Here is a 25,830-nt window from a genome sequence, read left to right as displayed (position 1 = left end):
AGAGGCTCTTTAGTTCTTCTTCACTTTCTGCCATAAGAGTGGTGTCATCTGCATATCTGAAGTTATTGATATTTCTCCCAGCAATCTTGATTCCAGCTTGTGCTTCATCCAACCCAGTGTTTCTCATGATGTACTCTGCATATAAGTTAAATAAGCAAGGTGACAATATACAGCCTTGACGTACTCCTTTTCCTATTTGGAGCCAGTCTGTTGTTCCATGTCCAGTTCTAACTGTTGCTTCCTGACCTGCATAGGTTTCTCAAGAGGCAGGTCAGGTGGTCTGGTATTCCCATCTCTTGAAGAATTTTCCACAGTTTATTGTGATACACACAGTCAAACGCTTTAGCATAGTCAATAAAGCAAAAATAGATGTTTTCCTGGAACTCTCTTGCTTTTTTCAGGATCCAGCGGATGTTGGCAATTTGATCTCTGGTTCCTCTGCCTTTTCTAAAACCAGCTTGAACACCTGGGAGTTCACAGTTCATGTATTGCTGATACCTGCCTTGGAGAATTTTAAGCATCACTTCACTAGCGTGTGAGATGAGTGCAATTGTGTGGTAGTCTGAGCATTCTTTGGCATTGCCTTTCTTTGGGATTGGAATGAAAACTGACCTTTTCCAGTTCTGTGGCCACTGCTGAGTTTTCCAAATTTTCTGGCATATTGAGCGCAGCACTTGCACACCACCATCTTTCAGGATTTGAAACAGCTCAACTGGAATTCCATCACCTCCTCTAGCTTTGTTCATAGTGATGCTTTCTAAGGCCCATTTGACTTCACATTCCAGGATGTCTGGCTCTAGTTGAGTGATCACACCATCGTGACTATCTTGGTCATGAAGATCTTTTTTGTACAGTTCTGTGTATTCTTGCCACCTCTTCTAAATATCTTCTGCTTCCATATCTGTCCTTTATTGAGCCCATTTTTGCATGAAATGTTGCCTTGGCATCTCTAATTTTCTTGTAGAGATCTCTAGTCTTTCCCATTCTATTGTTTTCTTCTATTTCATTGCACTGATCACTGAGGAAGGCATAGGGTAGATCTTATGTTAAATGTTGTCATCACAGAAAATAAAAATAAAGAGGGCAGTACAGGAAAATTTCAGAGGTCATTTATATGTTTATGGCATAGATTATGGAGATGGCTTTGTGGATATACACTTATTTCCAAACTCATCAAGTTGTATACATTAAATATGTCTATTTTCAATCATATTTCCTCATGTGTTTTTTAAAAAAAGGGTAAAATACAAACAGACATTTCACCAAAGAAAATACACAGATGGAGGAAAAAGCACATGGAAACTTGTACAACATCATTGGCTGTCAGGGAAATGCAAATTTAAACCATAAAAAGCTATTATTGCCCATCTACTCGGAGAAGGAAATGGCAACCCACTCCGGTATTCCTGCCTAGAGAATCCTGTGAGGAGAGGAGCCTGGTGGGCTGCTGTCCATGGGGTCGCACAGAGTCGGACACGACTGAAGTGACCTAGCATGCATAAGTGCATTGGAGAAGGAAATGGCAACCCACTCCAGTATTCTTGCCTGGAGAATCCCAGGGATGGAGGAGCCTGGTGGGCTATCATCTATGGGGTCGCACAGAGTCAGACACAACTGAAGCGACTTAGCAGCAGACCATCTACTGGAATGGCTAAAACCAGTTGTCATGGTCCCTGGAAATGTACAGATCCATGATATCCTATGGTCTCTGGAGACGCCTAGGATTTTGCTGTTCCTGTGGTTTTGTTGTTATTTCTTCCTCCAAATGTTGAGCTATACCAGTATGTTTCCTATAAATCCTATATGTGGCCCAAGGCCAGTGATGATTTCTGCTGCTTGTAAACAAAAAATATGAATAAAAAGCCTTTCAAAGTTGCCTGAAAACCATCCCCGTTTGCTGCACTTTTTGATCCAAAGCCTAGACTTGCAGCTGCCAACTCACCCTTACAGATTTATCTCAACACAATTCCATGGAGAGCAGCACCTTATAACCATTCTCCTATGGCACCAGTCTCTGAAATCAGTGTTAATTGCCCAATTAACAAGCCTGATGCTGACAGAATGTGAGCTAACTAGTAAGTGCCAAAGCTCATTCCAATTACTAACCTTTATGGTTGTCATCTATGAAGATGAGGGTACAACTATGTATTTTTGCATGAATGATTGCATTTGTCATTCTGAGCCAGCCAGAAGGAAAAATGGGTAAGAGGGCAAGAGGGCTAGGGAGAAGATTCTGAAAAATAAGTCTTCACAAGCATTTAAGAAATAAAAATAGCTATGAAGTCTCTGAGGTCAGTGGTCATCTCAAAATCAAGTGGTGAGCTCTTTAAAACCGTAAGTTCTTAGATCTTGATCCCAGAAATTGATTCAGTAGGTTTGGAATAAGGCCCAGGAAACTGGATATTCTTCTATTTCCCTGGTGATTCTCATGAACAACCAGAAATGAAAGTCACTGAGACAAGTGTCCAAGGAAACCCATTTCTGGTCCCCAAAGTAGTCCCTTGGTCATAGATCTCATATGATATGTGAATGGTTGCTGAGCTGGAAAGGCCAGGAGAGAGCGATTACTAATCAAAGAGCAAGATCATGAGGCTGCTGAGAACTGGAAGGCCTAGATCTGGGTACCAGATTTGAAATCACTGACCACCAACCTACTCAAGAAATTGAGTTAATCCACCTGTCAAATTACACAGGCCTCCCATTCCTCCTCGAAACATGAGACATGCTATGTATTCATGTGGGCAATGACTACAAATATTATATCAATTTAAGATATTAGAGCCATTGAAAGGAAGATCTTTTAAAAGATAACTATGTATTGCTTTATTTTTTTTTAATTTGTCTTTAGTTGGAGGATAATTGCTTACAATATTGTATTGCTTTCTGCCATACATCATCATGAGTTAGTCATAGATATACGCATGTCCCCTCCCTCTTGAAACTCCCTCCCACTTCCCACCCCATCTCACCCCTAGGTTAACACAGAGCACCAGATTTGAGCTCCCTGCATCATACAGTAAATTTCCACTGGTTATCTCATTTTACATACAGTAATGTATATGTTTCAATGAACTCTCAGTTCATTCCACCGTCTGCTTCCCCTCCTTGCCCACAAGTCTGTTCTCTATGTTTATGTCTCCACTGCTGCCCTGCAGATAGTTTCATCAGTACCATCTTTCTAGACTCCATATAAATGCATTAATATAAGATATTTGTCTTTCTCCTTCTGATTTCACATTTTAGCTTTAATTTGGGCACAAACCATTTGGAAGCAAAAGTAAGCAGTGAAATGTTTCCCTTATAAGTTCAGTGATTTCTGAAAAGAAAGCTCACAGACACATAACATAAAGAAGAGGTCTTTTTAACCACTTTATGGCTCCCCAAATAAAGTCTAGGATAGTGGTCTTCATGGGAGAAGTTGCCAGAAGCCTCCTAATGACATTTACAGTCCATGTCCAATAAAGTAATTGGCTTCCAAAGGATGAGAAAGTAACTATGAAAGCTTGACTACCTAATCTTTATAGTCATTATATATCAATATATAAGCAGGAATGGAGTATATAAAAATTCACTCTCCTATAAACTTGAAAGTAGCTAGGCTCTGTGTGTATTGAAATTTTTCCCTTTATTTGTGGGGGGGGGGGGGGGCTTCAAATCACATTCCAAGGGCCCACCCATCATAGTTTTACACACGTGGACATCTGGCAGGAAAAAAATTAAGGCACTACCTGAGAGAGTTGGGGGGAAAATCCATTTATAAATGTTACTTTAGAAGGAACTGTCTGATCCTGTTTACTTATTAACTTCATTAGAAGGCTAATGAATCTACTGCTGAGAAAATGAGAGGGAGCTCAGGGTGAGAAGGATGGGCAGAATTTCACACCCCTTCTCCCAATGGTGAGGTTATTTATGATTGTGATAAAACAGCACCACATTTGGAAGGAAGGGAAAAGCAACATAAAATAACAATCAACAGGCACAATCCGTACGAAAGGATTGCGTTCTCTCAGCCACTGGACAAAAATCAAGATTTATACATGTCAGGATGGAAGAAAAAAGACTAGGCCATAAAAAGAAACCTTTTTCCCATAATAAATAGGAAAATATTAAATCTGCAAACCAGATCTGTTTCTCCAGTGTTCACACGGCCCAGTTCTCCAGCAAAGTTAAGGTGTCTAAGGTTTCAATATTTAGGGCAAACTCTTTTTTCATTCTGTTTTTTGGGGGAGAAAAGAGTTTACAGCTTGGATGATGCTATTTATGCTTAATGAATTTAAATTCAGTAGTTAGAACAGGTGTTCTGGCTAACACCTGCCCCCTGGCTACTATCTGTCCATGAACAACAGCACATTAGTTTTCCTTAAGGGGGATGGCTGTGCTCACAATGTTAGCTCATAAAAGGTACCTGTTGGCCATCAAAAATCCTGTGTGTGTTTCTTGTTTAAATTCCCAGGTTGACAGCATCTGTGGACCTGGAGTGGAAAGGGACTTGAGATCATTTCATCTAATATCTTTATTTATGAGGAAATAGAAGATGGCATGAATTGATTAATTAGCAGATGATTAATTAGCAACTTCTCACAACCAAGATGATCACGATGGTATGATCACTCATCTAGAGCCAGATATCCTGGAATGTGAAGTCAAATGGGCCTTAGGAAGCATCACTATGAACAAAGCTAGTGGAGGTGATGGAATTCCAGTTGAGCTGTTTCAAATCCTGAAAGATGATGCTGTCAAAGTGCTGCACTCAATATGCCAGCAAATTTGGAAAAACTCAGCAGTGGCCACAGGACTGGAAAAGGTCAGTTTGCTTTCCAATCCTAAAAAAAGGCAATGCCAAAGAATGCTCAAACTACCACACAATTGCACTCATCTCACATGCTAGTAAAGTAATGCTCAAAATTCTCCAAGCCAGGCTTCAGCAATACATGAACCGTGAACTCCCTGATATTCAAGCTGGTTTTAGAAAAGGCAGACGAACCAGAGATCAAATTGCCAACATCCACTGGATCCTGGAAAAAGCAAGAGAATTCCAGAAAAACATCTATTTCTGCTTTATTGACTATGCCAAAGCTTTTGACTGTGTGTATCACAATAAACTGTGGGAAATTCTTCAAGAGATGGGAATACCAGACCACCTGACCTGCCTCTTGAGAAACCTGTATGCAGGTCAGGAAGGAACAGTTAGAACTGGGCATGGAACAACAGACTGGCTCCAAATCAGAAAACGAGTACGTCAAGGCTGTATATTGTCACCCTGCTTATTTAACTTCTATGCAGAGTACATCATGAGAAACGCTGGGATGGATGAAGCACAAGCTGGAATCAAGATTGCCGGGAGAAATATCAATCACCTCAGATATGCAGATGACACCACCCTTATGGCAGAAAGTGAAGAGGAGCTAAAAAGTCTCTTGATGAAAGTGAAAGAGGAGAGTAAAAATGTTGGCTTAAAGCTCAACATTCAGAAAACGAAGATCATGGCATCTGGTCCCATCACTTCATGGGCAATAGATGGGGAAACAGTGTCAGACTTTATCTTTTTGGGCTCCAAAATCACTGCAGATGGTGACTGCAGCCATGAAATTAAAAGACGCTTACTCCTTGGAAGGAAAGTTATGACCAACCTAGATAGCATATTGAAAATCAGAGACATTACTTTGCCAACAAAGGTCCGTCTAGTCAAGGCTATGGTTTTTCCTGTGGTCATGTATGGATGTGAGAGTTGGACTGTGAAGAAAGGTGAGCGCAGAAGAATTGATGCTTTTGAACTGTGGTGTTGGAGAAGGCTCTTGAGAGTCCCTTGTACTGCAAGGAGATCCAACCAATCCATTCTAAAGGAGATCAGCCCTGGTGTTCTTTGGAAGGAATGATGCTAAAGCTGAAACTGCAGTACTTTGGCCACCTCATGCAAAGAGTTGACTCATTGGAAAAGACTGTGATGCTGGGAGGGATTGGGGGCAGGAGGAAAGGGGACAACAGTGGATGAGATGGCTGGATGGCATCACCGACTCATTGGAACTGAGTCTGAGTGAACTCCAGGAGTTGGTAATGGACAGGGAGGCCTGGCGTGCTGCGATTTATGGGGTCGCAAAGAATCGGACACGACTGAGCGACTGAACTGAACTGAACTGAATTAGCAACTGAGACAGTCCTAGAACCCAAGCTTCCTCTGAGCTCAGTGGCTCCCAGTCCTACCTGAAAATCAAAAACAATCATGGGGCTTTTAAAAGTATACATCCTGAGTAACCTCCAGCTTTACCAAACTGGAATCCCTTGGTTAGGGGCCAGGAATCTAGATTTTTAACACAGTCCACAAGTAATGCTGAGGATACACCAAATTGAGAAACCGGATGACCCCAGAATGCCTTCCATATTAACTACGTAGGAGGTAAGAAAGCGCTTCAAGAGGCTTATATCCCCCCAATAGTTGCAGTAAAAAAAAAATAACCAGCAATGGATGAGTTAACTCAACACTATGTTAAGGGAACTTAAATCAGATTGTGCTTTGCATCCTATACCCCAAATCAGCAGCAATAGCTGATGTAGAAAAACCAATAAATATATTAACCTTCCCCCTTGTGCCAAGCACAAATAAATATCTGAAGGAAAAGACTCCAGAACATTCTCTCAAAAGAAATGTAACATTTCCAGGCACCACATGCTTAGGATTCTAAGCATGTCCTGCACCCCAATCTCCTAAAAAATATTAGCACAACTGTCCTCTGGAGCTGGTAGAAGCTGCTGGGCTAGGAGGATATGGGCCTACAAACAAACAATAATTACTACATAAAGTACTAACTAAATAATACGCATTTTTTGCATTCCATGCATTATCTCACTGAATCCTCACAAAGCTTCCATGAGATCTGTCTTACTGTCATCTTACTATACAGATAAGTAAACCTAGACAGAGAGAAATGAAGACATTGCTCAAGGTGGTACAGTTAGCAAGCAGTAGATCTCAAATTCATAACCAGGCAATGTGAAATCAGAACCTTTAGCCACTACACATGCACTATCCCATCTGTGACCAGGTGTTTCTGAGAACTAGGGGAATCACTAGTTCTCATATGAAGCAGTCTTTCCTCTTAAAAGTTTCGTATCCTAATGGAGAAGTTTAGTTTAATTGAAAGTGAAGAAGAACTAAAGGGCCTCTTAATGAAAGTGAAAGAGGAGAGTGAAAAAATTGGCTTAAAGCTCAACATTCAGAATACTAAGATCATGGCATACAGTCCCATCACTTCATGGCAAACAGATGGGGAAACCATGGAAACAGTGGCTGACTATTTTTATGGGCTCCAAAATCACTGCAGATGGTGACTGCAACCATGAAATTAAAAGACACTCCTTGGAAGGAAAGTTATGACCAACCTAGATAGCATATTCAAAAGCAGAGACATTACTTTGTCCACAAAGGTCCATCTAGTCAAGGCTATGGCTTTTCCAGTGGCCATGTATGGATGTGAGAGTTGGACTATAAAGAAAGCTGAGCGCCAAAGAACTGATGCTTTTGAACTGTGGTGTTGGAGAAGACTCTTGAGAGTCCCTTAGACTGCAAGGAGATCCAACCAGTTCATCCTAAAGGAGATCAGTCCTGGGTGTTCATTGGAAGGACTGATGCTGAAGCTGAAACTCAAATACTTTGGCCACCTGATGTGAAGAACTGACTCATTTGAAAAGACCCTGATGCTGGGAAAGATTGAGGGCAGGAAGAGATGGGGATGAGAGAGGATGAGATGGTTGGATGGCATCACCAACTCAATGGACACGGGTTTGGGTGGACTCTGGGAGTTGGTGATGGACAGGGAGGCCTGGCGTGCTGTGGTTCATGGGGTCACAAAGAGTCAGGCATGACCGAGCAAATGAACTGAATGGAACTGAATGGAGAAATAAGACGTTTTATATTAAACAGCAAAACAAAACATATGAACAGCATTGATCATTCCTCTAATTCATTCCTAGAATTGCTTTACATCCTCATACAGTGAGGTGTGATAATAATAAAAATATAAGTACTTCTGCAGTAGGGCCACTCATCACAGAATACAATGTGTTTTGCATGTACCTATATATACTTGCATATGCCTGACACTGTTCCCTGTATGCATTAATCTTATCTTTCAACCGAACTAAACATTCCTTGAGAATAGCAATCACAACATACTTATTCCGCATCCCCCAGCAATAAGCAGAGGGCTGCTTACATAAAGAATGCTCAGTTAATATCTGTTCAGTTGAATGCTCTGTGACCAATACAGGAGTTTTCACCAGATTCATTACCACTGAAAACAAACAGAAAAAGGCCCCAGTTCTAGAGGGAGGATTTCACAGCCTGTATCCACCCAGTCTTCAGGACCTCACATATGAAAAGCCTAGCGAATAGGATGGAAAGCTTTTAATTAACAGCCTAGAAAAAAAAATGTCATTCCACTCTGCAGTTTTGTTTCCATTAATTCACTCAGATTCAGCAGGAATTCCACTAAGGAATTGGGATGAACAGATGTAGAGGGAGGGAAGTACATAAATAAATCATGAGTGTCATTAAAATTTGTAAACTAATAACTTCTGGGAAGTCGTGGCAATTATTATCAGAGTTTTCTTGGCAAACAAAAAAATTAATAAATCCAAAGGTCTCCACTTTCTATTAAAAAAAAAAAAAAACACATCCCCCAGAAAGGTCACTGACAGAACAATTAGAGGAGGAAATAAATGGTCCAGACAACAGCTTGCAAAGCAGATGAAGAGTCACAGGATTCCCCAGTGGCAGGGGGCATAAGACAACTCAATACAAGGAGAGCAACAGGACAAGGCAAGGCTGGGGCTGGGATTGGTTTGGGGCAATTGGAACGTCAGTTCAGTTCTTTCAGCCTTTATTTAGTGTAGCCCAAGTGCTGGCAGTGTAGATCCAGAAACAGAAAGGGCACTGGTCCCTGGTCTCAAGAGGCTCCCAGGCTGGGAACACAGTGTAAGGATGAGACATTAGTGGGAAGCAGAGGAGAGGCACCCGGCCCAGGGAGGAAGGAGAGGGAAGGCATCCAGGAGGATGTGCCCAGGAAGTGGGCACGTAAACCCCTAACCAGGAGCCCCTTGATCTGAAGTCCCCTTGCTGTGTGGGCCCCAAGACCAAGCATATAGGAGGAAGGCCTGAGCATCCTTGCTGCTTTTCCACGAGCATATTAATTCTCACACTGCCGGGGGGCGGGGGGGGGGGGGGGGCGGTGGATGAAATGGAGTAAGAGGGGAAGAGGAAACTGAGGGGAAATAGCAATACCAGGGGACCATCTACTGCAAAGGACTCTTGGTTCTTCTTATGCTCAGAAAACTGCAAATTTGTTTAGCTCTGTGAGGACCCCTAATCCAATAGGAATTCTAGATGAAAGCTCATGTGGGGACCTCACACCCAATCAGAAGCTGGCCACTCACAGACCTTTGCCAGAGACTAGTGCTTGGGATGGATAAATGGAAGCTGGGGGATTGGCTGCTAGCTCATCTACCTCCATAAAATGGGACCTTAAGAGCAAATTGTTTGAGGAGAGGGCAATGGGTTTATCAATCCAAGTGTTAATGTTTAGGACATGGAGAACTGAGTCCAAGAAGCAATTTGCCAGTCCAAAACATAAATCCCTACCATGACTTATATTCAAAACTAAAGACTCAAAAACCTCAAGCAGTGGCTTAATCAGTCTTTTCACAGGGACCACTTCCAAAGAAAAGTGGCACCCTTGCTCCCAAATCAAGGACCAGGAATGCCACCAAGCTCAGCACAGATGCACAGACCCACGTGTGCAGAAGGGCATGAGAAGACACCAAAGCATGTGCTGCATGCCACTGTCATAGGGATAAGTGAGAATACGACCAGTCTCTGGATGTGTGATGCCTGCACACCATACAACAATGGTCTATTCTCAGTTGACAATGGAGGAGACGTGAAGACTCTCTAAACAGACTCACAAACTTGAGAGAACAAACTTTTGGTTGCCAAGGGGGAGAAAAAGGAGGGAGGAGAGTGATGGAGTGGGATTTCAGGTTAGCAGATGTAAACTATTATACATAGAATAAACAACAAGGTCATATATATAGCACGGGAATTATAGTCAATATCCTTTGACACACCATAATGAAAAAGAGTGTGAAAAAGGAGATATACATATACACATAAAACCAAGTCACTTTGTTATACATTAGAAATTAACACAACATTATAAATCAACTATCAGTTCAGTTCAGTTCATTTCAGTCGCTCAGTCGTGTCCAACTCTTTGCGACCCCATGAATCGCAGCACGCCAGGCCTCTTTGTCCATAACCAACTCCCGGAGTTCACTCAGACTCACGTCCATCGAGTCAGTGATGACATCCAGCCATCTCATCCTCGGTCGTCCCCTTCTCCTCCTGCCCCTAATCCCTCCCAGCATCAGAGTCTTTTCCAATGAGTCAACCCTTCGCATGAGGTGGCCAAAGTACTGGAGCTTCAGCTTTAGCATCATTCCTTCCAAAGAAATCCCAGGGTTGATCTCCTTCAGAATGGACTGGTTGGATCTCCTTGCAGTCCAAGGGACTCTCAAGAATCTTCTCCAATTAAAAAAAAAGAAAGAAAAAAGAAGAGGGCTGTCTATCCAGTTCCAGAGTTTCCATTTAGGGGATGTGTGTGTTCATGGAAGGAGATCAGGAGCCAGGGAACCCTCTTTATTTTTAATTGGAGGCTAATTACAATATAGTGGTGGTTTCTGCCTTACATTCACATGAATCAGCCATGGGTGTACATGTGTTCCCCACCCTGACCCTCCTTCCCACCTCCCTCCCCATCCCATCCCTCAGGGTCATCCCAGTGGACCAGCCCTGAGCACCCTGTCTCATGCATCGAACCTGGTCTGGAGATCTATTTCACATATGATAATATACACCTTTCAATGCTATTCTCTCAAATCATCCCATCCTTGCCTCTCCCACAGAGTCCAAAAGACTGTTCTATACATCTGTGTCTCTTTGCTGTCTTGCATATAGGGTCATCGTTACCATCTTTCTAAATTTCATATATATGCGTTAATATACTGTATTGGTGTTTTTCTTTCTGACTTACTTCGCTCTGCATAATAGAGGAGCCAGGGAACACTCTTAGACTTCTTATCCAAGAAACTCAGCCAAAGTGTCTTCCTTTCCCTGAACTCACGTCCTTATCTTTGAAATGATGAGACTCTGGGGCTCAAGGAGAATGTTTGCTATGATCCTTTCTCACCCCAAGTCTCTTCGACTCTACGGTCAATAGCCATGATTATTTCAGAATTACCAAGAATCACAGTTCAAAGACCTAGGAGTTCTGGTGACAAGTTTTCTGTTTCTGTGGACAGGTTTCCACAGCCCTCGTTTCATTTTAAATGATCAGAGTTTTAATATGGATCAGGTTAGCCCTTGACATTGCCCATATTCCAAGTATCATAACATTATAAAATAATTTCCTTCCAGAACAGGTGGAAGTTTTTACCTTTTGTCCTTTGATGAAACAGACATGCATTTCTATAGTGAAAAAAGTTTCCCGCCCCCCTCCCCCACCTCACCCAATGAACTGATAATATTTGAAAGAGAGATTACTAGACCTCTACTGGGCACTATGGTATACAACAGCCATATTTAACTATTAAACAAACTGTAGCTGCATTTTGTATGTAAAATTGAGATATGCCCATTCAATTTCAAAGACTTATTACAAAAATCTAATGCAAAATTGCCCATTAATAATTTTATTGATTGTCTATTGAAATGACAGTTCTATATAACTAGGTTAAAGAAAATTTATTAGTAAAATTAAGCTCCACTGTTTCTTTTCACATTATTGACTGCTGGGAAATTATGTGGCTCCTATATATTTCTAATCAGACAGTGCTGGACTAGAGAGCATCCATCTCAATTACAGAAGGAATATTTTAGCCTAGAAGTTGAAATCCCAGCCCAACCACTCGAGGGCAATTTTCCCACTCTGGGAACTTCTCCCTCTTCCACTTTCCATATCACCCCAATCTTCTACTCATAAAAAATTATCTTATTCTGGAGGAGTCCATGAACCCACTCTTGCCCAGCACCAGAGCCAGCACACAGGGTGGACTAAGCACAGGCTCAGGGTTCAGTAGGATTCCCCCTACTTCTTAGTTTCACAATCTGGGGCACATTGTTTAACCTCTGCAGTGCTCAATGTTCCCATCTGCAAATTGAGCCCAGTGATACCCGACTCTCAAGTTTCTCGCGAAAGATAGAACAAGACAGCTCAGGTATAGGAACTCATAGAGAGAAGCAGCTCAAGTTGCAGATCGTACGATGACAACTAACTCTCTCTGAGCACCTCCCATGCATAGGTGCTGCAGGGCAGGTATGTTTCAAGGCAGTTGACATAGTTCATTTCAATGAAATTTCAAAACAACTGTATGTGGTAGGTGTGGATACAACCTTCATGGTCCAGATAAGGAAACAGAGGCACAGAGAGGAACGAATGTGTTCAAGATGACTCAGTGGCTCAGTGGAGGAATGTGGCCATCAGTCCCAGGGCTTCACTTTTAATTACCTTGATGAGGAGGAAGCTGATTAGATCTGAGCCTCCTGATCTGGACTCATTGCTCCTCCTTGGGTCTGGCCTCTATAAAGTCTGATAGAGTAGGTCTCTAGTATCACTCCTGACGGATGGACAACCTCCAGGCTTGACACACTGCGGACTGAAAACACCCTAAAAACAAATCCCTGGGTCTTTGTAAAAAGTCACTCCCCAGCCTCATTAATTCTACAGGCTTGACACTCCATATGTAAAATGTCCTTTGACTAAAGGATGCCAACAGATGGTTGTGCTAAATGACCAATTTATGCACCCATTCTTGTGCTGGTGGAGAGAAAATATTTTGACCACCCCCAGTTACTGGCACCTAGGAGTTCCAAAAAGGGTGTCACCAAGGACACACGCTACCACTATGCTACAGACTGCTTTTAAACAGCCTTTTGTCTATTCAGAAGTAGATGGCTTCTGAATTATTAATTCAGTGAGACAAATAATTATGTCATACTGCAACCTGGCAGGGCGCGTCATCTTGTCATGACAGCTGCTGCTCCAGGCGCCTCTGCTGTACAGAAAATTGAAGAAGAATCACCAAATTCAATTTCAACTTAGTTAAGCATGTTGGACCAAATCACAGAAATAAAAAGGTTTGTGTTTAATTTTGTTTCTTTTCTCTGCTCACTGTATTAGTAAGGAAGATCATAGTGCTCTAGGCTCTAACTGAAAAATACATCACTAACAGTAGAGAAAAGAGGATAGGGGCACGGATCTTTAGGGATAAGGATAACAATAAGAAGCAAGAAGACACCTGGTGAGGGCCCAGGAAGTTGGAAAGTTTCCACAAAGTTTAGGATCAGTCCCTTTCCTCAATTGTCCTCTCTGCAGGGGTTCCTAAGCTGGGTTTTATCAGACCTGTGAACCCTCTGGATAACACAAATACATACTCACATAATGCGTACCCATAGGGAATGCCTATAACATCTACCAGCTTGTTTCAAATCCCTGAAAGGTCACACCATATATACCCTGTTATCTACAGCCTATGCTAAGTAACCCTCTTTGGTTCGGCCCCTCCTGTGAACCTGATGAGTCCTCCGACGCTCCTCCCTACCTAGTCCAGCACTCAGCTGCTCTCCCTGCCTCCTTCCTGGTCCCCTTATCTCCTACAGCCTTGCTTTGCCTGGCCTTTGCCCTGTGCGAGGGACATTTTTCCACCTTCCATTTGCCAAACTGTAGCTCACCCATCACTCCAGTAGCCATTCAGAGAATCTTTCTTGCAAAATCACATCTCCAACTAGGTAGAAACTGCTATTCCAATTCCCCCTCCCTAGTCAGCATGAGGAAAAACATCATAAATCACGGTTCTCCCCTCCCTATCCCCCTATTAACACCCTGGAAGGTCTGTGATAATTCCTAGACAGCACAGAATACAACCCTGTGCATGCACTTATAGTTCCCATCCCATGGATCCCTGCATTAGTGGATTCTTACAAACAAAACTATACAAATACACAGGGTTACAATAATCATTAATTATTACAATTAACTGAGTCCTCTCCACATGTAACTGTCCTAAATGTTTGCACATTTAATATTTCATTTAGTCCTTACAATCCATCCATGAATTTATTCATCAAGCAAACATTTATTAAGTGCCTCCTCTGTGCCAGATACTATTTGAGGTATTGAGGATACAGCACTAAAGCAAAATGAAAAAAAAAAATTCTATCTTTACAAGCTTAGATGTTAGTAGGTGTTAGGTTGAATATAAATAAATCAATAAGTAAATATTTAGCAGCTAGAGGGTGACAGGCTCCAGGGAGGAAAATGCAGCCCAGTGATGAAATGCCAAGTCCTGAGACTAAGGCCTTACTGATGAGGTGAGCAGAGAGGAAGGAGCTCAGACCCAGGAAAAAGCCGAGTGGAAGGGTCCTGAGGAAGATGCTGGCTTGTCCGAAGAACAGCGAGGACAATGTGGCTGGAGCAAAAGTGGGATTTGTACTGTCTCCAATTTACATTCAGAGAAACTGAGATTTATAAGCAAAGTGGGTGGAATGGCAGTGCCCCTATCAAAATATGTCCTAACCCCCAGAACCTGCAATGGAATTATCCTTGAAAGAGCATCTCTGCAGATGTAATTAAGCTAAGAATCTGAAAATGAGAGCATCCTGGATTATGGGGCTGGCCCCTAAATCCAATGGCAAGTGTCCTTCTAAGGGACAGAAGAGGAGAAGACAGAGAGGGGAATACCGCAGCCCAGGGAATGCTGACAGGAACCAGAGGCTGAAGGAGGTGATGAAGGATTCTCTCTAGAGCCTCCAGAGGGAGGGGGCCCCAAAGACACCTTGATTGCAGACTTCTGGCCTCCAGACTGAAAGAGAACACATTTCTGCAGTTTGCAGCCACTCAGTCTGTGGTCCTTGATTCCAGCATCCCCAAAAACTGATCCAGAGAAGTTAGATAAAGTGCCCAAAGCCACAGAGCTCTTTGGGAGGACAAGCTAGATTTTGAATCCTAGCAATGGGACATCAGGGTGCCCTTAGGGCCATTCGGCCATCTGCTGTCCTTGACACACATTAGTGAATATACTGACTCTTATGTCCATGGGGCACACACTCTGTCACTTACTGGGCCTCCAGCATTAAGCATCTGGCCTTGGCTCCTGGCTTTGCCTGGTTCACCCTTAGAACTACCAAACCTTTCCTGAAATATGATATGGGCTGCCAGGTATAGCTGTCTCTCACTATAAGGACAGGATTTTCTGGCTTATTTCATTATTTGCACCAAGCAGACAGCACTGGAGTCAGGCTTAAAGGATCACCACAGCATCACTGTGATAGGGCCTGAGGGGATGGTTTCTGAGGCTCTCGTTCCCCAGGAGTCCTGTGTGAGTGGAAACAGGCATGCTTTCATCTACGAGAGGCAGCCTGGTTACTTCTACCTCTGCCAATTTCCACTGAGCACCAAATTAGGTTTTGGACATCCTGTGCAAATGGAGGCAGGCCCCACCGATATGAGCAATTAACCCCTAAATATTTAATAGATGCTTCGACTGCTCCCCTCCCAAGAGAGAGGCTCCTGGCTGGTCCTCTGCAAACAGGTTAGATAAAGAAGCAGCCAGGTTCACAGATACTCATGCCCCAGAGCCCTCTGCTCCAAGACCTCAGAAACCCTCAGGACAGGCGCTGGGATGAAAGACACCACCAAGTGAATGGCCTTTTGTGACCATGTTCTCTCTAGTGTTTACAAATGACAGAGTAAACAGGATAGACACACAGCCCTCTTGAGGCCCACGGATGTAATAAGCAGAGCATGAAGCGCCGACTCAGAAAGGCTGATGAAACTCACTGGGGCCCTGGGTGACTGCCAGCAGCATGGCTGGAATAGCAAACTGGCATGTGAGGAGATGTATGCAAGGGTGAGTGTGTGGTGTCTCCTGTCCAGAGAAACTGTCAGGTTCAAGGCTTCCTTAAAGCCCTCTCTGACTTAATCCACTCACATCCTTCTCCCCATCCCAGCTTCCTGTCAGGGCTGATTTATTCAACAGGCACAGAGACATAGAGCCTAAGGTTCACAAAAATGCTGTCATTTCTTTTAAAGTCAAAACCAAAGAATGAGCATGTTAGGCTGAAAACAGGTTTTAATATACAATATTAATATATTTGTTTTTACTCCAATGTAGTTATAAAATATATTTTTAATATTATTTTATGAAAGAAGAAGTCCAGGAAGGCTAGGGACCACAAAAGTCATCACACAGATCCAATTCTCATGTGTGTTTATGCCCAGAAGCACAGGCTTCTCAAGAGTCACAGCAAAGGACAATGAGAAACAGTCCTTAGGCCGAGACTCACGCCAAGGCTAGCATCCTTCCTATATCAGGCTCCCTTATCCACAGTCTCCTCTTGCATCAGACATGCTCTGATCTATCTTTCATTCATGTTTGTTGAGCCAAAGGAGACACAGCATGAATGCAGAAGCAACACAACGCCAAGGAGAATGTGTGACAGGCCCCAAGCAAGATCAGCAGAGTGCTAAGGAATTCACAGATGGAGGCCATCATTGCCACCAGGGCATTAAAGTGGGCATCCAGGAGGAGCATCTTCTGCTCCTTTCAAAACATGCTCTCCAGCAGCTCAGTTGGTGTTTCTCACGTGAGCCCAGCCAGAGAAGCTAGTGAAGGACCTCTAAGCCACTTACCTCCAAAGTGAGCTCTCTGTCACGCTCCCCAGGTTGAAGTCATACAGCTTCGTCAGGATAAGTATAACCTGAGAGAGGGATGCGGAGAAGGGCACAGGAGAGGAATGAGAAGGGGAAAAAAAAAAGAGGAAGTCAACTTTAGTTTGTGCAACAATATTCACTGCATCTCAAATCACCCAGAGGAGAACTTAGAATTTATCCGTTGAGTTGAGGGGTATTATAGGATCAAGCATGGGGGAAAAATTATTAACTTAATGCTACCTCATAACTGGTAGCATTTATTTTAATCCTGACAGTGCTTTGCACTTGAAATAAAACGTGGCAACAGGAATTAACTGGATATCTACAGTTGTTTCCCCACATCTGTCCTCCTTCAAGGTCAGGCACAGGCTGGCTAGCTCTGTTCACTCAGATGGCCACCCAGAGATCAGAGGATGGGCTTGCCTTTGATCTAGAGATGACTCTGACTTACAGACGTGGACCTAAAAGGGTAAGAAAGAACTGGGCCTGATTCTGTCTGTCTACAGACGGGTTCAAAGAGATTTCATGTTCCCACCCCACCGCTAGCACCTCACAACCATAAAATCTCGAACAACAGGCAAGCCCAGCCACCAACGCTCTCTGATGCCATCTGTCTTTCTCTGTGTCCCATCCAAGCAGACATTAGACTCCACTGGACTCCAGGACCACTCTCCTGACTCCAGTAAAAAGAAACCCAGAAGAAAACTGCACACAACAAACAGCTGGACAGCCCGTAAAAGGGTCAGCAGTTTTCTGAAATGAACTTTTATTGGCCAGACTACTCCCAGTCCCTTTAAACGTTTAGAGCTGAGGACTTGGATCTCAGCCATTTCCCTGCTGCCCCCTCATGTGCCTGGACGGTGGCTAAGGCACAATCCCATATCTACAAGGATGCAAAGTGCATGCACCTGAATCTATTTTAATCAAAACACAGGTGCCTAATATACAGTGCCTGCCTGCACACGTGATAATCCAGTTACACATAATTGTGTTTATCTAAATTTAATGCACAACTCATTTCACTTTTCTCAACTCCTTCCCATTCCACAATTTAACTTCCTCCAGTTCATTTGCACAGCAGCCATTAAACTCTTTCCAAGATAATGAATTTCTGCTACCAAGATGGGACTCTTGCATGCTAGGTATCCGTTTAAGATTAAAGAAAAATAATCAGCCATTATATTGAACATTTTTATGGCATTTAACCAACTACAAGACACTCATTTTGAGATTTATTCTCATCCAGCACCCCATGGGGTCGGTCAGCACCATTTCCATCTCTTTTATGTAAACTAAGAAAAAATTAGAGGCAAGGATATGTCCCATTTATGGGTCAGAGAGAGTCCCTGTAAAACCTGACTTGGAAACTTCAACTTCTCTGCAAGGTTATGACTGGAGGGTTCTTTATGTCTCTTCCCAGATTTTGTCCTGTGATGAGGAGTCGTAGGTTGGAAAGAAACAGCCAAGCCAAGAAGAACATCAAAGATGCAACTATTTTAAGAACAGTAGAATCTACCAAATCACCTTACCTATTGGTACCAAAAACGCAAGTTTGTGTGGCCGACACACAATGGGGCCAAACATACCAAATAACCTGAGTTTGGAGCAGAGAAAGGTTTACTGCAGGGCCCTGCAAGGAGATAGGTGGTTTATGCCCTTAAAACTCTGAACTCGCCGAAAGCTTTCAGCAAAACCTAGCTTTTCTAGCAAAGGTGAAGGAGGGGTGTGGTTAGCTGTGGCAGACTTTCTGGTGTTGGATCCTTTGTTCTTGAGGTCAGGTCACAGTCAGGTAATGACGTTCCTGTAAATCTCTACCAAATGAAAGTTATTCTCTGTTCTGACAAGAAACGGCACAGCTTTTGCCCTCTGAGGTCCGGGTCCTGGCTAAGAGGCAGACCTCAGTTAGCAACTCCCTCAGGGCCAGGTCCCCAGACCCTGCCCAGCTTTCATTGCTGAAGGAGCCAGGCACCCATAACCCAACTGATCCTCTGGCTCCTCAGGCAACCCCAATGGTGGGGGCAGGTCCTGTAGACTGCATCCAATGTGGACAGCGGCTGCCATTATGTCACAAAGGTGGAGACGGGGGAGCGGGTTCATGGTCACCTCAAGGCCTGGGATGAGGCCAATGGGTGTCCCCAGCAAGGGCTCTGGAGCCCTGCAAGACACAGCTCCAAGGCTGTTCCCTAGGACCCCCCCAGCTTCCCTGCTGACCGGCAACCAGGAGCGCTGGCAGGCTCTAAGGGAGAAGGCTGGATCCAACTCTTACCTCACTCTCCACCTGAGGACCACCATTCCACTGACAGTTGGCTGAATGACCCACTAAAGTTCGCTCATTGACAACTGGCCACTTGTGGGCGGGGCCCACTGTGGTGCTAACCAATGGCAGAGCAGAACCACCAAGAGTCGCTCATTGACAGATGCTTGCTCGGGGGAGGGGCCAACTGTGGTGCTGACCAATGGCTAAGCGGGACCTCTAACTGCCACTCTAACCTCCCACAGGTCTTCTGGTAATTAGATAACTAACCGTTGCCTGGTAATGTGTCTTGAGGTAATGGCACCCAGCAGCAGCCTTGTGCTAAGGGCTGCACACGCCCCCACTCTATTACACTATTCAGTTCAGTTAAGTTCAGTTCAGTTCAGTCGCTCAGTCGTGTCCGACTCTTTGCAACCCCATGAATCGCAGCACGCCAGGCCTCCCCGTCCATCACCAACTCCCGGAGTTCACTCAGACTCACGTCCATTGAGTCAGTGATGCCATCCAGCCATCTCATCCTCTGTCGTCCCCTTCTCCTCCTGTCCCCAATCTCTCCCAGCATCAGAGTCTTTTCCAATGAGTCAACTCTTCTCATGAGGTGGCCAAAGTACTGGAGTTTCAGCTTTAGCATCATTCCTTCCAAAGAAATCCCAGAGCTGATCTCCTTCAGAATGGATTGGTTGGATCTCCTTGCAGTCCAAGGGACTCTCAAGAGTCTTCTCCAACAAGCAAGGAGCATGTATCCTATGCAAAGTATTGCACTCCATGCCCTTCCCATTTGCTTCCTCATCTGTTAAATTCAGGGGCTAATGGAGACAGGATTTGTCCAAACCTTCTCCAACCAAATGCCTAGCAATGTGCCAATAATTCCTATTTGTTAAATTAATTCAAATGCATACACACCAGATTTCTCTTCATTTTACTGCTTGCATTGATGAAATCATTCTTTCACAGTCACTAGGTAAAACATGTGGAGAAGGCAATGGTACCCCACTCCAGTAATCTTGGCTGGAAAATCCCATGGATGGAGGAGCCTGGTGGGCTGCGAAGAGTCCATGGGGTCGTGAAGAGTCGGACACGACCGAGCGACTTCCCTTTCACTTTTCACTTTCATGCATTGGAGAAGGAAACGGCAACCCACTCCAGTGTTCTTGCCTGGAGAGTCCCAGGGACGGGGGAGCCTGGTGGGCTGCTGTCTTTGGGGTCATACAGAGTCAGACACGACTGAAGTGACTTAGCAGGTAAAACATGAGTGCTACGTGTAGACCATCCCAAATTCTGGAGAAACCCAAAACTATGTTCTTCTAGAAACAGGTCAGAACCCCTTTAGTGTCTGCCGGAGCAAGTCAGACTACATCAGTGTCTTCCAATATCAGGCTTTCTGGGGCACCAAGCAATTTCCAGAAAGTGCAAAGCCCATAAGGGGAGAAAAAAGAGATGTTGAGGATAAGAGTCCTACTACTTAATAGAGGGTCTAACAAACAACTGAGAACCCTTCTAAGAACCCAGAGCTGTTCTCATTCTATCAGCATTTTTACCCAGTGCTTAGACCACTCTCCTTTCCTCCCACCATCTTCTCAGTCTTTATTATGTTTCTTACATATCTAATTTCTTTTTGGTGTCTGCTTCTCAGAGGATCCAAATAAACACATCCTTCCACAACTCCATGAATTTAATTTCTGCCTTCATAATAGATAGTTTCAATTTTGCTCTTAATACACATACTTTTTTGGTTAGAAGCCTTTACTGGATCCTCTGCCTAAGGCTGAAATCCGGATTCCTTACCTGGTATGTAAGGCACCCTACAGTCTGACTCACATACTGTCTCCAGGCACTTTTCCATGGATGGCAAGAAACTGCCCTCTGCTTTAACAATCCAAGTCCCCAAGGTGCTGCAGATAAGGAAACCCATTCTCACATCTCTGCTTTCCTTCTTTCCTGCTGTCTTGTTGTGTCATTGCCTGTGAACAGTCCTTTCATTACTGCCTGAACGTGCCTACCTTTGTTCAAGAAACAGCTCAGGATCCATCTTCCTCAAGTAGCCTGAAGTCCTATTACATTCAAAATTGCATTACATAATTTGCCACAGAGTTAAACACTATCTAGATAGTTTCTGGATGTCACAGGATCTGCCTTCCCAGCTCGATTCTGAACACCGTGAGGCGGGTTTCACGTTTTCTACTCTGTCTCCCAAGAGACAGGCTCAGTACATCAAAGGTTCCCAAAGATCATTATTTTTGAGTCAGTGAAAGATAATGGTGTCTTAGCTGTAAAGCATAGTCTTCAGAAGGGGATGGTGTCAATCCAGTCTATTATCCCTGTTTTACAGATGAGGAAACAGACAAAGAGAGACAAAGTGACTCAAGTTAAAGTTCCAACAGTGTGTGGCCTTGGTCAAGGGCCCAGGGCACTATTCCTCCCACATTATGAGCAAAGTTGGAGCCTAACTGTCACTGGGGAGCCTGCTAAATGAAGATTCCCTGCAAGTCTGACTTGGTGAGTCTTGGGGAGGACCCAGAAATCTTCCTGTGGCTATTAGAGGACCAAGCTTTGAGAAAGACTCCATCACACCATGATTCCTCTCCCAGGTTCGGGCTGCAGTGACACTGCCTTCCAGTGTGGTGGATTCCTGATCTAGAAAAGCAGTCTACCTTTAAACTGAGCTGAATTTTACAAAGAAAACAGGTCATAGGAGATGCATGAGGATGATGCTTCCCAACAAAATCACCCAGGCATTCCTCCAGAGGAAAAGTCCAAACACAGAGAATTAGGACCGGAAGCTTCCTTTTCCCTGGAGCCAGCAAAGAAGGACAAGAATAAACTTATGAAGAGATGATAATGTAACCTTTAGCCCAACATATCCTGTGCCTAGCAAAGAAAACCAAGACTGAAAAAAAGCCCACCAAATCCTTGCTTCTCTCACCAATCAAAGCCTTCCAAAGGCTCTGAGAAGGGAATCACCAGGGAAGAAAACTGAAAGCAGATGCAGAAAACCCACTAACAAGCCCCAGGCTACCTGGGAGAGGACTCAGATCAGAAAGAAGTGAGTGTGACCAAATAATCACCAGTGGATAGATGAAGAAGGATGGAGGAGCTAGCCTGGGGTCCAAGGCAAAGCTTGACATGACTCCTCTCCAGCAGGTGTCCCCAGATGAGAGGTGCCAGTCCAATTCAAAGAAGAAAAAGCAGGGAACAAAGATTAACCGAACCATTGCTCTGTGCTAAATACTACACTGGGTGCTTCTCAATTCTCACAACAAACTGTTGAGACTGAGAAGACATAATATAGTTAGCACTCCATTTTACAGATGAGGAAAGTGAGTCCTAAGAGTTAAGCAGTCTGCTCCCCAATGTGCACAACTAGCAAGGGCCCAAGCCAGCATTCCCACCCAGGGCTATGAGACTCTGCCACCCATGCTTGTTCTGCTCTAATACGATGCATCCTCCATTTAGCAAATGTTTATGTGACCTTTTTGTGTGTAAGGCAATGAGCAGGCAAACTGAGCAGAGAACACATTCCTGCCCTCAAAGAGTTTATCACTCAATCATGAATTCCACAAATATTTACTGAGCTCCTCTTATGTGAATCAGACACCTGCTGAACACAGGGAATCAGAGAAAGAGCCAGAGCTCAAGGCCCACAGATGAAAGTAACTTTTGTTTTCTTTGTTTTTGGAGAAAGAAATAGGAAACAGAGATGTGTAATGAAATGACAAGACAAATTGTTGAGAGACCCAGGTTTGCCAAATATGCTTTGTCAAGGGAGGGGACATATGTATACCTATGGCTGATTCATGTTGAGGTTTGACAGAAAACAACAAAATTCTGTAAAGCAATTATCCTTTAATTAAAAAAATAAATTAAAAAAATTTCCTTTGTGACCAACAGGCTATAATCCTAGGGGGATTTTAGACAGATGAGAAATTAAAATAAATTGGAATTATTCATGAGTAAATAGCACCTCTCTCTTAATATAAGCTACACACAGACACACACACAGAGTAGTAAAGCCACCTAAATAAAAGCTCCTGTGTACAGGCACATATAACCTTAAATTAGCATCAGACATAATCTCTGGAAGAACATTTGCTCATACATCTCTTATAGTTTTTATCAAATTGGATTAATGTGACATCTCCATATGTCTCATCTGTTAGATTGTGACCTCTTTGAGGTCACAAGTCAGGTCTCATTCAATTTTGCATCCCCAATGCCTCGCACAACACCTGACACATGGCAGGTGCTATACAAGGTCCGGCAAATGAATTATAAATGAATGACAATAACAGGAGGGGTGAGAAGATAAATGTATCTGAGAGGTACAGATAATGTGCTATAAGAGTTGAAAGGAGGAGGAAGCAATTAAATCAAAAAACGTGGTCAGCAAAGTCTTTATGAGGGAAAGATTATATGAGCCAAAACTCGAAGTATCAAGAATTTGGATATAGAGAAATGAAGCTCTCTCCCTGGCTTGTCTGGCCTCTTTATTTCCCCCTCCCTCTCTTTCTTTCCTTCGTGTTTTAATTGGACAGCAGTAGATAGAAAAAAGCAGGGTGGAAAGGTGCCACTTTCACCCTGCTTGGTGGAAAAGACAGCATGAAGGTGGAGCTAAATGGGCCATTAGAGGCAAGAGCAGTCATGCATTGAGTGCAATGTCATGGGGGCACCAGCCACTTGGAGACACAGTCAAGCTGCACAAAGGTGGGAAAGAAGGCACAAAGGATGACAGAATCATGCATGAGGGACAGAGGAAGTCCAACCTACCGCCAACTACGGGTTGATAAAGTTTGATAAAAATGAAGAGGGTGTTTACATAGAGGGACTATACTATAACAAGAGACTTACTATGCATAAACACATAACATATATAATATTAATATATAATGTATATTAGATGACTAAAGTATAACAAGGGACTTACCGTGTATGTGTGTGTGTATACACACATATATTATATATATACATATACATATATATATGTGTGTGTTGCTGTTGTTTAGTCACTAAGTCATGTCTGATTTTTTGTGACACCATGGACTGTGGCCTGCCAGGCTCCCCTGTCCATGGAATTCCGCAGGCAAGAATACTGGAGTGGGTTGCCATTTCCTTCTCCAGCGGAGCTTCCCAATCCAGGGACTGAACCCACATCTCCTGCACTGGCAGGTGGCTTCTTTACCACTGAGCCACCAGGGAAGCCTATGAGCAAAAACAAGTGCATGTGTGCTAAGTAGCTTCCGTCGTGTCCAACTCTTTGTGACCCTGTGAACCGTAGCCTGCCAGGCTCCTCTGTCCACAGGAGTCTCCAAGCAAGAATACTGAGACTCATATAATTAGTTGGCCGTAAGGAACATGGCTTGCCTCTGACAAAATCAGAGGTGCTGCCCTTGCTGACCATCCAATCTCCTTGTCTCTAGGAATCTGATGACTTCTACTGCCCCAGATGCTCAGACCAGCCCTCAGCCAACTACTTGGTCTTTAGACACACATAGTGCCAGTAACTAATGTCTTTATTCGTCACATGCCCTCTCCCTTTCATTCTTCTATTCCTGCCTATGCCAAACACAACATAAGATTCTTGGTGATAAAGTGATCAGAAGAGAGATGGCTCCTCCTTTAGTAAGACTGCATATTTCATGAAGACAGAACCCACTGGGTCCAGCTGTCTGCCTCCTGGATGGGGCTCTCCTGGCAGCATGGAAAGAGCACTTGCCACTAGAGGGCTGCACTCAAAACCCAGTCTCACCATATGCTACCGGGCAAGCCTGAGCAACTTCTTTACATTTTCAGAATCTGTTCCAATTTCCTAAAATGGGGATAATGATTCTCCTTCCCCTGCCAACCTCACAGGGTTTTTGAATCAAATCAAATAAGGAAAGTTGACCTGCTTTAGAAGCTGTACTATGCAAATATGAGTTATTAGTATGATAATTATTCTTCAGGAGGCAAGGCTTCCAAGTTATCCTTATTGATGGGGGGAAGGAGGATTCAGATACTAGAGTTGCTAAGCTCCCTCTGAAAAATACCCACACGTTCTAGACCCCAGTTGTGATACAGGACGCTACAAATCAGACGTGATGTGTTCTCTGGGCTCCTCTACTCAGCTTCAGCTTCAGAAGGAAGGCAGGAAGCCCTGGGGGAGTCCTGTCCTCTGAAAGGATAATGCATAATCTGCAAATTCATAAATCACTGGGACGCTCTGGCCCGTGAGCACATTCAGTGAAGTGAGGACCTGTAATGCCTGTAAAATTTTACTCTGAAGGAAAATTACTTTAGTTCATTAAACCTTCCTGAAGCCCTGATGTCTTTAAATCCATCAGGTTCTATGCATGCCCCCTGAAGTTCCCTGTCATGTCTCACCACCTCATTCCTGCCCCTACCTGATAGTTCTTTGTTTCCAGCCAATTAAAATAGGGACCATGGCCTTTACTGAAAGTGACTAACAGTGGTAATGTAGTAAGGATGCTAAAACATACCCCTCAGGGACTGTACATAAGAGTATATTTTTCAGTTTCAGCAGAGTCTAAATCCTGGAGCCCTCATCCCAACTTATGGGGCACTCCCCCCAGGGAACAGAAATTGAGCATCTGTAGTCCACAGCTGATGCTGGGAAAGATTGAGGGCAGGAGGCAAAGAGTGTGACAAAGGATGAGATGGTTGAATGGCATCATTGACTCAATGCACATGAGTTTGAACACACTCTGGGAGACAGTGAAGGACAGGGAAGCCTGGTGTGCTGCAGTTCATGGGGTCACAAAGGGTCAGACACAACTTAGTGACTGAACAAGTCCACAGCCCAACTGATCCCCGATCTAACAA

At 43.7% G+C, this 25,830-nt stretch overlaps 1 protein-coding gene across 1 annotated transcript in view; it reads right to left on the bottom strand.

Annotated features, from left to right (window-relative positions):
• SORCS3 (sortilin related VPS10 domain containing receptor 3) overlaps positions 1–25,830 on the bottom strand; it is a 650,006-nt gene that overhangs the window by 438,455 nt on the left and 185,721 nt on the right. The window contains exon 2 of the mRNA XM_052660938.1: positions 16,740–16,807. Coding sequence (XP_052516898.1) covers positions 16,740–16,807 — 68 coding nt within the window. The remainder of the gene's footprint in view (positions 1–16,739; positions 16,808–25,830) is intronic.

Source organism: Budorcas taxicolor, chromosome 23, assembly GCF_023091745.1.
Source record: "Budorcas taxicolor isolate Tak-1 chromosome 23, Takin1.1, whole genome shotgun sequence".
In the NCBI taxonomy this organism is placed as follows: Eukaryota; Metazoa; Chordata; class Mammalia; order Artiodactyla; family Bovidae; genus Budorcas; species Budorcas taxicolor.
Note: the sequence above shows the minus strand (reverse complement) of the source record. Positions and strands in the feature narration are given on the sequence as shown.